Source organism: Athene noctua, chromosome 1 (assembly GCF_965140245.1).
Source record: "Athene noctua chromosome 1, bAthNoc1.hap1.1, whole genome shotgun sequence".
Lineage (NCBI taxonomy): Eukaryota > Metazoa > Chordata > Aves > Strigiformes > Strigidae > Athene > Athene noctua.
The window spans coordinates 3,348,743-3,366,286 of NC_134037.1; the positions used below are offsets into that span (position 1 = coordinate 3,348,743).

The 17,544-nt window shown below is 46.3% G+C and overlaps 2 protein-coding genes across 4 annotated transcripts in view; both read right to left on the reverse strand.

The window, feature by feature from the left end:
* ELP3 (elongator acetyltransferase complex subunit 3) overlaps positions 1-2,549 on the reverse strand; it is a 95,827-nt gene extending 93,278 nt beyond the window's left edge. Inside the window, exon 1 of one of the 3 annotated variants that reach the window (XM_074895429.1) lies at positions 2,472-2,549. In XM_074895429.1, the coding sequence (XP_074751530.1) occupies positions 2,472-2,490 (19 nt within the window). In that variant the 5' untranslated portion in view covers positions 2,491-2,549. The other 2 variants (XM_074895430.1, XM_074895431.1) reach the window with 2 other exon arrangements.
* An 11,737-nt stretch (positions 2,550-14,286) lies between these two features.
* FBXO16 (F-box protein 16) overlaps positions 14,287-17,544 on the reverse strand; it is a 37,310-nt gene continuing 34,052 nt past the window's right edge. The window contains exons 8-9 of the mRNA XM_074921273.1: positions 16,591-16,810; positions 14,287-14,383 (exon numbers count right to left, since the gene is read on the reverse strand). Of these exons, the coding sequence (XP_074777374.1) occupies positions 14,319-14,383; positions 16,591-16,810 (285 nt within the window). The 3' untranslated portion in view covers positions 14,287-14,318. The remainder of the gene's footprint in view (positions 14,384-16,590; positions 16,811-17,544) is intronic.

Sequence of the window (17,544 nt, forward strand, 5' to 3'; positions counted from 1 at the left end):
GACAACCAAGGCACACCAGCTCTGCTGTTCATTTTTAATATTTCCTACAGTTGTTGCCTATTTTGCCATCATCACTCTTGGTTTGCAGCATTCCCCAAACAAATCAGTCCCCATCTCACATCACTGACTTCCTTTTACTTCTAGGACAAACTCCACCTTCTTATGTCAGAGCAATCTGCACAACAGCTACAAATAAAAAGTCATTGGAAATTAAAGATGATTAGTAGAACAGTCTGACACTACCAGTACAGGTGGCAAGGAACAGGACGTGGTGGTGGAAAGGACAGTGGGTCACCCAAAGGAAGAGGCCAGCTCCATCACAGAGAGGGTATCAGATGCAGAACAGGGTGCTGGGGGCAGGGGAGTCTGGGTATTGCTGGGCCTCTCCCACGTGGCAGAGTGGAAACAAACTGGGAGAGGGCATCAGGCAGCGCTACCAGTGTCTTAAAGCTTCCCCACTGTGCCTCACAGACCCACCCCATGCTGCAACAAGGGTCTGCACTGACAGACCATACACATTGCTTACATTTCTTCCTTACCAGCTTTGGGAGAAGGGGGGCACTACTATTAAGAGATCCATCCACACTTCCTAACAACAACGTGGATTTATTTTGATGCCTGCTAGCTGATAGCTACAAGCAGTTGGTGTTAATCGCTGTAAGGCACCTCAGACATAATTTTTGCAGCTGTGATGGATACATCCTGGGGAGGGCAGAGAAACCAACACACACCTGTGTTAGTCAAGAGAGCTGAGAAAAATTTTCAGACAGAATAATGAGCCAAGACGAGGCCATATACGAGAAAAAAACTCCTCAGAGTTCATGGAAAGGACACTAAGACATCTCTTCAACAGCTACTAGGGACCACCACAGACCACCAAAACCCCCCACGGAAGCCCCTCAGAGACCCTTCCCCAAATTTTAATACACTTGCTCAACGTATTAACATATGCATTAGATCCTCTGGAAACAAGTCGTACTTCTTGGAAATTACATGAATATCCATTTCTTTTATTGTATGTAACAAGTGTGCTTTTGTCTTTTGACATGCACGTTAGGTGGAATGATCCCCCGAGCACCCAGCGCTGTAATACGGCCTGCCTGCCTGTGGAGAAGTTTTTGGAAGATAACAGCCACCTGGTCCTTGATACCGACATGACTAATTCTCTGCTAGCTGCCTCTGTGTAAATAACTTACTGTTCAATGTTCCTCTCTGGCTTGCCACTGCATAGAGAGCTATTGTTCAGCAAATTCCTTAACTAGAGATATGGAGTGAAGTTGAAACACTGAGTAGGAGGTCCACAGGCTCGTGCTTCTCGCGTTGTACCAATGAAATATGAGTTCTATTGTGTGGACAGTAGCTTAGAACCAATCACAGCTTGTTTAGCTGTATGTGATCACGCCCTAATAGTATATAAGATGCTCTGTACTTAATAAAATTGGATCAAGCTGGCAAACCATATTGGTGTTATTCTTGATACCCGGGCTTTATCCATCGACACCTGCCTTCTAAAACTTCAAACTAAGCCTTAGGGGAGTTCTCTTGAGACCAAATTTAGAGTAACAATTTCACCTTGTGCAGCTTCATCTACACCAGCAAGTGTTGGGACAATAAAATATACACAGCAAAACCGTCAGAAAACCCCCTGAGTAGGGACATAGCTGGGCTTACAACTGCTCCAACAAACTTTTGTGCATATCAGCTGTGCTGAAATCTGGCAGCCTTTACACCCACCTGGGAGAAGCACCACAGCGACGCTCCCATCTGGTCTCTCTCTGACGGTAGTTTTGTGGGACAGATCAGGCCACTGATAGTCCCGTACTGCCCTACATCATCTTTGCTGCCCAATACCCCTCCCCCAGTTTGTTTCCACTCTGCCATGTGGGAAAAACCCAGCAACACCCGGACTCCCATGCCCCCAGCACTCCATTCTGCATCTGACAGTCAGAGCACCAGGCAGAAGCAAGGCAAATTCCTGAGGACCCACATGGCCGCAAAGGACTCTGCCCCCCAGGGACAGCACCCAATTCAACAGTGGGGAGAGACAGTGGGGAGAGACGACGGGTGGCTCACAGAGGGGTGCCAAGTCCCTCCAACCCTCAAGCAAGGTCGGGGCTGGCCCTTTACCCGCCGCCATAAGCGCGCAGGGAGCAGAGCAAGCTCTCGCTCCGTTTTCCCACTACACACACACACAGAGCATTAGGGGCGGCGGTAAAGCCCTACCACCGCACAGCTCCCACTCCACAGGGCCGGGAGAAGCATGAGGAGTGGCTCCGTCCCACAGCTCCCCCCCGCCATGCCCAACCACAAGGTAAAGCGTTGCCTCTCAGCCCGCCCTTACACACACACACACACACACACGGCCGCGGAAAGCAGCAACTAACCGCCCCACTGCCCTCAGCTCCGGGAAGAGGGGCAGAGCCCACCCTGCCGCCAGCCCCGGGCGCTGCCATCACCCCACACACCGCTACCTTTCCTCTTCTGCTTCATGGTGGCGGCACCCCTGCCCCGCTCGCCTCACGGGCCGCTGCCGTGAAGTGACACCGCCCCACGCCACGTGACATCGTGAAAACGTCGCACTTCCAGCCGCGCTGCCGGAAAGCAACAGGAGGGCCGGGGGGGGTGTCACCGTGCGGCGCATGCGCACACTGCGGCGGGGCCGGTCCCGGGGGGCATCCCCCGTGTGTGTGCTGGGGATTCCTCCCTTTTCGTCCTTCCTGATCGTATCCAGTTATAAGTGCCCCTCGTTAAAACACTCGGCATTTAGCGATATGTGCCGGTGTCGCTGTGCCGCCAGCGGGGAGGCCCGAGCCCCCCCATGTGGGAAAGGCCCGTCTCATCGAGTACGAGGACACGCTGAGCATGTGTTAGAGCCCCTACAAATGTTTCTCATCAAATACAAGGGCAGATAGGACACAGCAGTTAGGTCAGCCTGTTCTTTAAACTGTCAACAATAATTAGTAAGGAACTTGTAATCAGGAACTACTGCCCTTGAAGAAAAGGAACATCCTGAAACACGGAGGCTCATTAAAATTGTTTACCTTAAATCAGCTTAATTAGAGATTAGAGTGTCCTTTGGAGGAACTATCCTCATTATAATAGTCAAAATCACGCCCATTGCTTCGAAGACCCCTGCCTGAATAAAGACCCTCACCCTTGGAGCTTGCACAGAAAAACGACAGCCCTCTGTAGCCGTAAATGGAGGCGAGGCGTGTGGTTATCCAGCGAGGGATAAAGCGATAAGAAAGCAGCCGGTGCTCACTAGAGTAAATGTGGATTTGTGTAGTCTGAAGTGTATAAACTACCCCGAAGTTCTTCTGTGCGGCGTGTTGGCTTTGTGGAATTGCCACCCAGCGCCCACCTCTGCGCAAATCTGGAATAAACCAGTAGCTCAGCTCTGGGTGTGAGGCTGGCTTTTTGCACAGTGGGTAAGGGACCCTGCTTGGGGGACGACAGTTTCAGGCACCCAGACGGGACCACACTGGCAGCCTTGCCCGGATAGTCTTGTCGTACCCAACGGGGAGCAGCGGCCCAACTGGACTCCAGCGCGCACCGACCTCTTGCTTGGGGGCTCCCCCAGCTCCACTCCCACAGTCAGACAGTGATGAACACAACAGTACAATGCCTCTACAAAATATCAGTAAAGGGGCACAAGGGGGGATTGATGAGTAGAATTTTTATTTCGGATTCTGATTGCTCTCATAAATTGTTCTATTAAAGCACTGCAGCAGGAGCTTCATTTTAATCTACACAGAGATGCGGGGGATGAGCAGCAGAGGGCTCTCTTCCTAAAAGCTGAGTGTATGAAGCTGTCGTTAAAGAAACTTTTTCTAGGCAATAATTTCAGTATGGGTTCTGTTTCCTCCACTGAGAAGCCTCCTTGTACCCCTTTAGGATGCACCTTTAAACATTGGAATAAATTTGGATGGGATCCCCTGACAAATTTTAAATTACTAAAATACTGTGGACAATGGTGGCCCGTGTATAAACTTGACCCTGATGAAATGTATGTGACCTTGAATTATAATACTATTTAACAGTTGATGTGGTTCTGTAGAAGAATGGGTAAGCGGGATGAAGTACCATATGTTGATTTGTTTTTCATGGTGTGGGATAATCAAGAAATAAGGAAAAAATGTAAATTGTTAGCTAATGATCCTAACAGTATGCGTGTGTTAGCTGAAAGTGGGCAAGGAAAGAAAAAGCAGTGGTGTTGCTCGGCATGCAATAGGGAAAGGGTGTGTTAAAGGATTTAAGGGGCCAGAGGAGCCAGAGGACGTGCAACTGTGGGAACCAGAAAAGCGGAACCAGTGAGTGAAAGCAGTAGTGAGGAGGAGGGATCTTCCCAAAAGGAAGGGAAAGAAACTTTTAGTTCGGTCTTGGGAAGGACTAGAGGATAGCATCCAGCTGTACAAGCACTCCTCTGACAAGCAGCCGGGGTGGAAGGTGAGGAGATGGAGATATGGACTCTGTGTACAGTGTAAACAGACAGAGACCTTTATTGTTATTAACACTGAGAATTTATACCATCTTCAAAGCTATGTCAGTAAGCGTGAGTTAGGCTGCGTTATTATAATTGATTACAATGTTCTGTACATTTGCTGTCCATGTGCTCTAGTCTATACACTGATTGGCTGAGCTAAAAGATTAACTCTACCATCGGCATCCTGGTTATCAGTTCTTTAGTTCTGCATTTTCTTGTTTACCAGCTGCCAACTTTCTTCAATTGTTCTTTATTCTTCAATCAAGGACATCGTCGAGCCGAGATGTCCATTTTCTGCCAAAAAGCTCTCCACAGGAAGGAATGCCTGTGTTTGTACATGTACCTTCTACTACCTCGGATTTGTTGAACTGGAAACAGTCAATGGGATCATACCACGAAAATCTAGAGAAGATGTATCAGCTGTTGGAAACAATACTACTAATCCATAACCCTAACTGGGGAGCTCTTCAGGCAATGATAAATACTTTTTTTACAGAGGAAGAGAAGTGTCTGGTGCTAGAAAAGGCTAGGGAAGGGAATGAATGCCATAATGCTAATGATGACCCTGCCGGACACATGCACAGCATGTATCCAGAATAATATCCAAACATCAGTGCAGGGAAAAATAAACAATATCAGCAATTAATTTTGTATGGGGTCCAACACAGAGTTCCGCAACCTAAAAAAGTGTCAAAGTCATATGAAATAAGTCAAAGAAGTGAAGAAAATCCATCAGCATTTTATGAAAGGTTGTGTAATGTTGCTAGACAGTGGGCGGATTTGAATCCAGAAGATGAGGCGAATAGGAGAATGTTTGATATGTTTCAATCTGTTTCATATGTTAGGCAAAAATTACAAAAGGCAGATGGTGCCGGAGTAATGTTGATTTCACAATTAATTGAAATAGCTTATAAGGTTTATTATACTGTTCGTGATGAAGTCGAGAAAAGGGAGAGACAAAAGGAGAGGCAGAAAGAGAAAATTACAGTCTATGTTGTTGGCAGCAGCAATTACTGAGAGTTCAGTGAGAGGTAGAGGGTTCAGAAGGGGTGGTGCTAATGGTAGGGGAAGAGGCCACGTGAATAATCATGTCATCTGCAGGCCATTAGGACAAAATCAAGTGCTTATTCTAAGGAAAAATGAGTGTCCAGAGAGGGAGAGATTACAAAAAAGGACAGTGGCCCAAGGGGGTCTGGAACCTGAGGCAGATCTGATCATGCTAGCAGCTTCAGATTCAGACTGACAGGGACTGGCGGAAAATACTAAAATTTCCCCAGCTGACCTCCTGGTTCCAGTGAAGCTGAGGAATGAAACTGTCGATCCTCCCCTTGCTGGAACAAGATCTATTATGTCAATTGAAAGCACAGCTAACATTTTCTGATGAGTCTCTTCAGCTACACGTGCCTGAGGAGACAGCGTGGAGAGCTTCATCGTGTCTGTTGACTGAAAAGGAGCAGAAAGGGACCAGGATCTCGGAAGAAATTTTGGATGCTGTAATGCCCCTGGTATGGGCCTCCAAGAAACCTGGATGAACAAAGAATGCTACTCTGGTAAAGGTGGATTTAAAATCAGGATCACAACAGATAAGGAATAAGCAGTGTCAAATGAAATTGGAGGCTAGAGTGGGGTTAGAACCGTTAATACCTTTGTACAATATGGCTTACTATGGGAATGTTGGTCTGAGTATAACGCCACTATCCTACTGGTAAGGAAACCCGGACTCAAAGAATATAGACTGGTATAAAATTTAAGGGAAATTAATAAAATCACCGTAGATGTTCACACCGTACTATCTAACTCCTACACTCTGCTGTCTACAATATCTGAAAATAATGTATATTTTACAGTGTTAGATTTTAAAAATGCTTTCTTTTGTATTCCCCTGGAGGTGGAGAGCCAGAAAATTTTTGCCTTTGAATGGGAGAGTCCCAGTACTGGTAGGAAAGTACAACTCTGCTGGGATGTGCTGCCCCAGGGATTCAAGAATAGCCCAAGCCTGTTTGGTAACGTATGTGCCAGAGAACAAGAAGAATGGAGAGATGGGGAATGCCCTGGTGGAACCCCACTGAAACACGAGCATCACCACCCAATACCTCTGCTCAAAAGGCAAAAATTACAGCTTTCACTTGAGCCTTGGAGTTATCTAAGGGTAAAAAGGTCCTTAAACCAGAGATCATCTATAGCTTTAGATACTCCAGTCCATGACTTCCAGCCAGGAGATAGAGTCTGTATCCACACTTGGAAGGATGAGCCCTTAAACGACCAGTGCGAAGGGCCTTACCTGGTACTGTTGGTTACCTACACCACTGTTAAAGTAAAAGGGATTGTCTCTTGGATACCCCACACCAGAGTAAAAGAAGCTCCAAAGGAAGAGTGGATTTCTGAGGAAACCCAACCTTTGAAGCTGAAGATTTCAAGCATCCAGTAAAACGTAGCTGGGAATCCATTAAGTCACATTCTGATTTAGATTGTGCTCAAGGATTTATTACTTTGTTTTGTATACTATTCATAATATTGATTCCTTTTGTGAGAGACATGCTTAGAAACGTCTATCAAGAACAAAGTGAGATTAGTTTGGGTGATAGGGTATTGTATGCTGATTTTTCTGACTCAACAGGAACCAGGAAATCTGTGAGATCGGAATTTACATCTCAGTCTGATTCAGAGGACAGTTACAATCACACACCAGTCTAGTTTCTGGGTTTGTACTAATTTTCCATAATATGGCCAAAAGGGGAGTCCTTTAACAAGAATACCCATTCCTTCAAATATATCATGGCAAAATCTGTGGAGTAAACCCTCTTTTAAAATAGAATCTTTAGAATCTCGGGGATGGGAAGTAGAAAACCCACCTCCACATGAGAATTATGAATTATGTTTCCAAAGATCTCCCCCCCAAAAAAAGGGATAGATAGAATAAAATGCTTGTTGGAAAACAACATTTTTGTGAGAAATTACACTAGTTGTAATTGTACAATAACAATAGGAAAAAGAGGAAATGTTGGCTTGCCCACTATTGTCTGGCCAGTTCCAGAAGGTGAGGAATGGTACTGGATATGTGGCACGTGAGCCAGGAAAGTTTTATTGGTGGACTGGGGAGGAATATGCACTTTAGGTGAAATTGTTCCAAATATAACAATCATGGACAAATTTAGTGGAGATAACCAGTTTTGCCTAAGATCATTCCTAAAGAGAGAGAGAAAAAAGCCAATCCTCTTGTAAAATGACCAAGAGCTTTTCCTTCTTTTGCCAGCTGGTTTATACCATGGTTAGGAGTCAGCAAACTGGAAAAAGCCGTAGGAAATATTTTGGCCTCAATTGAGAAAACTGGACTTACGATGCTCGAAAGGCCCTGCAAGAAGTGTCTGAGCTAAAATTGCTTGACCAAATAGGATAGCTCTTGATACGCTGCTGACCTCTCAAGGAGTGTGCACAAATACAAGCTGCTATGTCTATGTAGACCGAAGTGGAAGAATTTCCACCGATTTAAATGAAATTTGGCAACAGACTAAAACGCTACATGAGAGAAAAGAAAAAAAAAAAAAAAGGATAACACTTCTTATGGATTCAGAGAAACATTCATATGGTTAACTCCCTGGTTCCCTGATTTGAGTCTATGGATAAAGAAACTTTTAGGAATTTTAGTTACAATATTAATTGTGTTTGTATGCCTTTAGGTACTCGTCTAATGTACGTGGAGATGCCGCTTATGTGGGGGTGAACAAACTGTGCAAAAGATGAGACTTATCTGGAGGAATTTAAGTTCTTAAGATAGGCTCAAAGGGGGGAACTGTAGCCTGCACAAATGTTTCTAATCAAGTACAAGGACACACAGGACATATTATAGTGCCCCTACAAATGTTTCTCATCAAATACAAGGACTGATAGGACACATCGGGTTAGGTCAGTCTATTCTTTAAACCGTCAACAATGATTAGTAAGGAACTTCTCATCAGGAACTACAGTCCTTAACGAAGAGAAACATCCTGAAACATGGAGGCTCATTAAAATTGTTTACCTTAAATCAGCTTAATTAGAGATTAGAGTGTCCTTTGGAGGAACTATCCTCATTATAATAGTCAAAATCACGCCCATTGCTTCAAAGACCCCTGCCTGAATAAAGACCCTCACCCTTGGAGCTTGCACAGAAAAACGACAGCCCTCTGTAGCCGTAAATGGAGGCGAGGCGTGTGGTTATCCAGCGAGGGATAAAGCGATAAGAAAGCAGCCGGTGCTCACTAGAGTAAATGTGGATTTGTGTAGTCTGAAGTGTATAAACTACCCCGAAGTTCTTCTGTGCGGCGTGTTGGCTTTGTGGAATTGCCACCCAGCGCCCACCTCTGCGCAAATCTGGAATAAACCAGTAGCTCAGCTCTGGGTGTGAGGCTGGCTTTTTGCACAGCAGGTAAGGGACCCTGCTTGAGGGACGACACCTGAGGCACCCCTGTCCGCGCCCCCCCGGCAGTTCTCAGGCCCTGCGCCCCGTCAGCGCTAGATGGTAGCAAAGTATTGACGTGAGGAAAGGAAAACAAGCTGGATTTTCCTGGCAAAAGGCTAAAAGTCGCTCCCTGAGAGGCGCCTGCAGACCTGTGCGCTCCTGGGGAGCACAATGGGGGGAGCTGGGGGCTGAGGGGGTGGAAGGGAGCAGGGGAGACAACAGAGGTGTTTGGGGGTTCCCTGTGGGGAGAGGCTGAGGGGAAGGGCTTTGGGGGTCCTGACAGCACCATACCCCCCCCCCCCCCATACATCCAAGGAGTTTATGTCTTCACAGTGGTGTGTGGTGGGAGGACGGGAGATAATGGGTGTAAGTTTTAAGGAGAGAGGTTCAAACTGGGTGTAAGGACAAACAACCAAGCATGGGAGTGGGTTGCCCATAGCAGTTTGTGTCATCTTTGGGGGATTTGAAAACCCAGCTGGATAAAGCAACCTGGGCTGGTCCCAGAGCTGACCCTGCTTAGAGTAGGACATTGGACCAGAGACCTCCTGGGGTCCCTTTCAGCCTGAATTCTCCTGCGGCCCTATGAAATAACCTCGAGATCCTTCTCTGAATCTCCACTGACTTCCGGAGTCCACGTGAGCTTCAACATCTACAACTTCTCGAGGCAGAGAGTTCCACGGCTGAATTACATCTCACATGGGGAACCACCTGCTTTTGTGTGTTTGTTGCTGTTAGCCAGAGCCTTGCTCCTGCCGACGGCTCCCACTTCTCCTTGCTGGTGACATCCTGATCAACCAGTAGATTCTGGTGGATCTCTGTGAGTAACGTGAACAGAGCAGTGAGCAGAGCGGAGAGGCTGCCTGGATGAGAAAACAGGATTGCAGAGGTGGAGAGAACAGGCAGAAAGGGAAAACAGGCCACCAAAAAGAAAAAAAAATCCCACCAAATTATAGAAAAAAAATGAAGAGAGATGCTGGCAACTGCCAAGTGACCCACTTTTATGATTTATGGGCTGGTAAAAACCTTTCTTTGAAAATCCCCTGATCTGGGGGCGGACCTGAAGCTATTTTGGCATCGCGCTGACGACGGGTGTGCACCTGCGGACTGAAGGGTCAGGAGGGTTGGCAGGGAGGGAAGAGAGCACGTGGAAGGAGCAGCAGGTCGGCTATTCCCACCACTCGGGTTGGTTTATAAAGCAACCGGAGCCTGCTCTGGTGTCTGAGGTCAGCACAGCAGCCTGGCAGGCACGGCGGGGTGTGTGTGGGGGTGTGTGTGTGTGTGTGTGTGTGTTGTGAGACCTTCTGCCTCCTCCACCTTGCTGGGTGGGTTTGGCAACATCCTGCCTATACAAAGCAAGATCCTTGAATGGAACAGGTTGAAAATATGGTTTAGACCATCTGCTCCCGTTGCTACTTTTCTCCTGCCTTCAGGGCTTTTTGGAGAGCTGAATTCAGTTTCCTTCCTACAGGGAGTGCCCTGCAATGCCTGGACCTGTTTCTACCTCTGATTTTACCTCCCCAGGGGTCTCCCAAGCATCCTGTGCCAACCAGCAATTTATCCGTGGTTTGGAGAGTACTTGTGCTCTCAGGACACGGGCTGCACAAACAGTGACAAAGCATCTATCCAGACACGCATCTTCTGCCATCGGCCCTCTCAAAGCTGTTGCAGCAGCTGCAGTGCGGGAAGGGATGTTTCAGATGTGGCCACGCCGTCAGGGGTTGTCTGTGTGTGTAGCCGTGCCCTGCTTTGGGCTGGCTGGGGTGTGAAAGCAATTCCTTCCCTTGAATTATGTGGTGGTGCACGTCCTCCATTGGGAGGATGTTTTTGTATGTCGTTGGGGATGGCACAGAGCGCAGGACAGGCAGGATGCCTGGGCTAGATGCTTGTCTAACAGCAAGCCAGCAGGGACAAGGCAACTGATTTCAAACCGACTCCCATACCCCCCTCCCTCCCCTGAATCCACACCCCCCTAAACACAGCCCTGTGCACCGTGTCACTGCCTCCTCATCTCCTCAGCCCTTCCTTACGTGAGCTGAGCTGTGCTCTCCTTTCGTTATCAGCTTCATCCACCTATTACAGCAACTTTTTATCTTGCATTTACCTACTATCATTAGCTGCTTTCCCTTTGCCACAAGGTCTCCACGCTCTTCAGTAAGCGTCCTTTAACATATTACAATCCCAACGCTGAGACTTCACTCTCTGAATGCTCCTGCTTCCCTGGCAACAACTCACGTTCACTCATCTTCCATCTTGCCACGCGAGCTGGACATTTCCAAAAATCCTTAGTTTTAATCCAACTGTACTCCCACCTGCAACTCCCATCAACTTCAGTTACACATAATCCTTTTCCCAAGTTTCTGTTTCTTTACCTCAGAAGAGCATTAATTAGGAAAACTTCATTTTGGCTACAAAGCCAAACTACAGTACCAAACTCTGCCATTGCTCCTGGCAAGGAACACCAGGTGGAGTTTTGGGCAGAAATGGATGGTAAAGCTTGGGCAAGAGGGCAACTGGCATGTTTGGGTTTGTTCCCCACATCTGAGCAGGGCTGTAGCCTAGGGCTCACATTCTGATCTTGCTTGTACTGGTGGAATTCAGATGCAGCAATGCTGATTCATTGGCCTCTGGGGTTTAAAAGGTACTTTCAGTTCTTTAATCAAAGGCTGTGGCTAATGAGAGTTGTGCAGGATCTGGATATGCCAAGCAGTGCAGGGAAATGCACATCTACAAGGAAGGGCAAGGAAGGCGTTAACAACCTTCCTCTGTACTTGTTTAGCAATTCCTTATCAGCATATCTGGAAGCGGGCTGTAAAGGCGGGTAAATAACCATCTGCCTCTGCAGATCAGCAGCCCCGGGCACAGACGGTGAGAGTCTTGCCTGAGGCCAGCCAGCAGCTCCTGGCAGAAGCAGGTGATGGAACCTCTTTTGTCTCCATTTCAGATTCTGACCCATTTTGTGACCTCAGGAATGATTGTAAAGTATGTTGTAAGTACATTTTTACTCTAATAAAGTAATCGGTAGGAGTTCCATCAAGGCGTTACACAGGTCTGCTGTTACTTCAAGGATAGACCACCTGGCTTGGTACATTCCTGGACATTACTGGTAGTTATTTGACAGCGTCATAAATACAAAAACTTTATAAGAGAAAGCCTAAGCCTTAAAATGTAGAGTGAGCACTTAAGACACATGCTCATTGCTGCAGCGTAGGCACGGTGTCTGCAGCAATGCCCGAGCACTCAGCTCCCAGGCCAGTCAGACCCTGGGAACTTTACGTTTCCAGCGAGTACGCTCATTGATGAGAAAAGAAAAACCCTTGCTGCAGGTTACATCATTTCCTTGTGTAGCCATTTGCTGTTTGTAACACGGACCTAGTGCTGAATTGCTGCCACAGGAAGCTACGTGGTGCCAATCGGAGACCAAAAAAAAAAAAAAAAAAAGCTGTAACAACAATTCGGACTTAAGAAGCCAAGGAAACACCCGTGAAGCCATCAGTTTAATTTGGTTTCCTGGGGGAAAAGGCTTGTGAGGAGAGATTTGCAATACCAGGGAATGATGCTGATGAATGTTTTGGATGGGATTTACCCCACCTCACTTTAAATGTTCAGAAGTTAGCTTTCTTAGTCAAAATTAGTCAGCCTGGTCTCTTGCATAATCAACAGATCCTAAGATATATGAGATAATTGCCATCTCCAAGTTCCTATTTCAGCTGATCACTGGAGAGTTGACCAGCTCAGACTTAACTAGCTCTTAGGCCATCATGTTGGTTGAGATGAATCCCCCCTTCCAAGCATCCAGGGCAACTAGAAAAAGAAAAGAACAAAGTCTGAGAGAGGGAGATGCACTGAGTTACCTAATCACATTGATTTGGAGCTGGAATTCACATGGCACTCAACAAAATACCCCAATGGGCAGAGCCTCCTGCTGGACACTCTCCCTTCAGGTAAGATCCACGGTGCGTCATGCCCCAGGCCTGGTTTTGACAATGGTCCATGTCTCTTGCACCATAAACTTGAAACCCTCAAGTGACACAATGCAGAATAATATGCTCACAAATAAGAAGTCTCCTCCTAATCCTTGACGATAGCTAGTCAGCATTTTCTCTGAAACATGATTTCTAGTCCGTGATTGTTGAGAATTCATGGGTGTACTGTGACTCTTCCTAACATGTGGAAAGGTTCGGTTTTACCCCAGCTCTCTCACTCTGGGATATGATAAGGCAATGAGTTACCGTTGTGCGTTCGGTCCCCTTATCCTTAAAAACCTCTATTCATTAATTTACTGGATATTTCCTTAATTGCAGAGAGGACAAATAAGAGCACATGATTTACATTCTCTTAAATAATTAGACTAGTGCCAGCTCCCCGCACGGAGCCATGTACAATGCTTAATCCGGGGTGTGGGATTTGATTTCTTTCTCCCTAACATGATTGAAAAGATGGAGCTGCCTTGTTTAACATGAGAAAGAAATTCTGTCTTCAGCCCTAACCAGGTTTTTCTTGAAGCATTTTCCCTGAGCCTCCTTTCTCCCACATATTAAAGGTTTTTCCCTTGAAGGCTGTGGTGCTTTCTTCACAGTTTCACTGATTTGGGAGGGGCTGTAGGTTACAGCTGAGGGATCACGTTATCATTGGCGGTAAACCGCTCACTTTGTAGGGAGGGTACAATTTCCATCACTCAAGTAGTGCTCCACTGTCTTCACAATCCCCTTGGTGCCTATAGAGACAGTCAACTTCTGTAATTCACCAGCAAAGCATCACAGAGCAGCTCAGGCCATGGGATGTGCCCCAAGATGTCCGAGAGACACAGAGGCAAGCTCACATGAGGTCCAGCAGCTCTAGCAAGGATCTGCACAAGTGACTCCATTGCCAAAAGTCCAGGTGAGCTCTGCAGAGACAACATGCCCAGAGGAAAAAGAGATATAGCACCAGCTCCAGAGCAGCAGCAACAGGAAACCAGGCTGAGAAGCACAACACGAAAACAGACTTAGACTGTACTCCAGTTTGGAAATGGTGGATCCCACCCGGAGATCCCAAACGCAGGCAGGAGTCATTGCAACAAGTACAGTACTTCCAAAAAAAAAAAAAAAAAAAAAAGTATAAAGCCTTTGCTCCAACACTTTTCTATCTAAACTGGCTTAAAGGCAGTTAAGATTTCTTTTGGCCAGTCTACCTAAGGATAGATGAAGGACCTCCATGCTCATTTCTTTTTATTATGTGGCGAGGTCAATGAAAAAAGTCTTTTCTAGCAACAGCTGAAAAAAAATAAAGCTGGATGCTTATGAAGGACTCAAAAGCACGTGTTCTTCAGTGAGTGCAAGCGTGCTCGGTTAACGTTGCTGTTGTTTCCCCAGTGCCAGGCAGATGAGCTTTGGGATGGAAGATATTCTGGATCCTTCCTTACTCTGTGTCAGACGTGTTAGATGGAGGAATGTGCCAGGGCTGAGCCTCAAACAGTGGAGATGCTAGACGAAAGAGAAATGATGTAAGAATCAGATTAATTTAGTCAGAGAATTCAGACCCTAAGCATAATTTTGGTGGCATTTAGTACCTCAAATACCTTTGTAAATCTGGGTTGAATGGAAAGACAGTTTCCATTCATCATCTTATTGTAGAGAAATCAATTATCACTCAAAACATCTTTACTTTTCTGGCCCACCTTTCTGACAAACTGCAGACATGCCCTGGTAAAGCCCAGCTGACAGAGTCTCTAAAGTTGGTAAGTTTACCTTGGGAAAAGCCTGGCAGAGATCACAAAGGTCCAGGAGAAGGGATTAAGACAGGATTTGTCTCTCTCTAATACAAAAAAATATAGGTTTGCCTTGCAAATTGCCCCTAATCCAAATGCAATCCCTCAGGGATAATTTAACTTGGTAGTTGTTATACTACAGTAATGGTGTTTGTAGGTAGCTTGCTTCCCTGCTCTCCTTAGCACTTTGCTTGTTCACAGTTTTTAATTTTTTTATCTTGTAGAAGACAGTGACTGCAGAAGAGCTCAGGCTGGACACTGCAGGCCCCTGCACGTGCCCTTATCCCCCATCCATATGGAATCATTAATGATCACTGAGTGGCTGCTTCCCTGCAGAAGCTCCCCTTACTCCATCCCCCGCATCCTCTTTGATAACACCAAACCACACCTCGACAGCAGTCGCAGATCGGTTCACAGAAGTTAACAGACTTAAGAAACACCTTATTCCTGCTCCCCGTGCCTCCCGGATGCAGCAGTTGGAGCTGAGTGCCACATTCCTGGGAGGCCACAACACTGCTGCCGGACCAGTGGAATTCCCTTGATTGACTGGAACAACCAATAACTCGGCCAAGGCCCCGAGCCTACGCTTAACTCTTCATGACTTGGCCCCAGTCTGGCTTACAGCCTTCCTAAGGCTCTGTCCAGGCAACGGGACTTCAGGACCAGGGCCCTATTTTATAGAAACCTTGTGTTGCTTTAGAAATACACGGTGCTGTAACCCCTCAGCCTAATTTTGATGCTTTCCTCTCTTGGCTTTCATGACCAGGATGCATTTATGTACTACTTTCTCCATGAAGTCTTCACGTGTTTTCCTTGGGCCTTATCTTACTCATTCCAGTGCTTTTCCCTATTCATCCTTTGTCTGTGTTTGGATTCTTTCTTTCATCTCCCACAGAAGTATTTGTGATCACTCATTTGCACTGTGGGCCCTCCTCATGGGAGTTAGCCCATGGACCTGCCACAAATGAGCGAGATCCAAAGGGATGCTGGAGGTCTCCACGTGCTCCATTTTCACCCTTCTAGATGGGCTCATCAATAATTAGAGGATAGTTGCTGCCCTGTAGGAGTTCCCCTCACTCTACCCCTGTGATCTCTTTGAAAATCCTAACAGGATCACATCAGAAGTCTCTTTTCCTTTGTTTGGTCCAGATTCTTTATCTGCTACCCTCCTTGTACTACAAAAAATCATCAGGGGTCACAGACTGCAATCCTTACGTTGGCAACCACTTGTGAACTAACACGACGTTTACCAAAAACTGCGCAAATGTTGTGCACCTCTGAAAGATACCAAAAGGTTTTCCCAGCGAGCTGCAGACACCGAGGACCTTCAGGAAATACTGGGTGTATCACGAGGTGAGGTCATCATGAATAGGTGCCCAAGCCAACCCTAGACTGAAATGGCATAAAATTGGTTTTGATTTTGTCAGTCTGCCTCCTTATTTTTGGAAGGCGTTCACGGATCAGCTGCTTTCTCAGCTGTTGTCTCCCTGCTTTGTCCTGTAACTTGCTGAATGCTCTGATTCCAACCCAACCATAGCAGCTCCTCCTGGCATCTATCCAGGACCTGGCAGAGTCCACGGACTTTGGACTGAGCCCACTGTCACTTCTGATCTAAGATCTTTTCCTCTGCCGTGAGTATTAGTGAGTTAAACCCACGTGAAGCCCGTGCCAGCGTTTAACACCAAGATGACAGTCGTGACAGACAGGTGGATCTAGCAAGTGCTAGATGTGACGTCTCTGGCCATATGTTCTCTTTTGATGCAGCAGATCACTGTCATCTGGATTCCCACCATGAAGAATGACTGCCTTCTCCTTCGCCTACAGAAATACACTGCCAGCACCATCTCCTTTCCTCTGTGCACTAAATTTGGATATTTGCAGTCTCTACAATAGCCTCCACGTGGGATGTGGCAGCATACTAACATGGAGAGCTGGTGTTTGTCAAGTCTTTCCTTCCTCTTTCACGTGGCTTTGGCACCGGAGCTCGAACAGGTGCTGGTCGTATCCCGGCGTTCCACTGGGAGCTCTGGGCCAGGGTCTTTGCGGCTGCTTTGGAGGGCAGGTTCCCAGTTGACTGGTGAGTGGCCCAGCTGGGACGAACTGGTGGTTTTGGAACAGAGTCAAGATCTGCAGAAACTGATAGCTAGGGAGAGAAGGCAGTAATTATCATCATCCCAAAAGCTTCAGAGGGGCTGAAAACGTTAGAGTCCATTGAGAACTATAAATTCTATACATCCTGTATACATTCTATAAATTATATTTCTAAATGATACCCCTAAATTATATTTGTGAATGATACAAGCCTAATCTGTATTATTTGCAGTGACCTGTGCTCTGGTATGAGTTTACCTTAAGGACAAAAGGACCCAATTAGAAATTGAAGCTAGTAAAGCCAAACCCACACTAATTGATTCTCCACATCAATTCATATGTTAATGCACTAATTCTCCCCCGTGCATATGGCTGCAGACTGATCCCAGTCTTGTTTCAAGTCTCACAGTGTAAAGGATTAAGTTTATTTTAGCATACCGTTCAATGAGCATTTTACTAAAGAGTCTAAAAATTAAGCAAAAAAAAAGCCCAATTTAGCAACAAAGTGATTGTTTATTCCTTGAGAAGGACCCCAAATATTCAAAAAGCACACGTTCTGCAGACCAACATCTTTGGGGTTTTTTTAACAGATACTGATTATTTGGTAAGAATAGTGAACAAACGTTAACAAAACCAAAAATGTACATAGCAACTCATTAAAAAGCAATGCGGGCTGATAGTCTTCTGTGAAACTAGTGTCCATAGTAAAATGGTGGTGCAGAAGTCAATGCTGTTCTGTAATTCCTGCCTGCCTGTTTCCCCTTTCCATTATCTGAATTGGCAGCA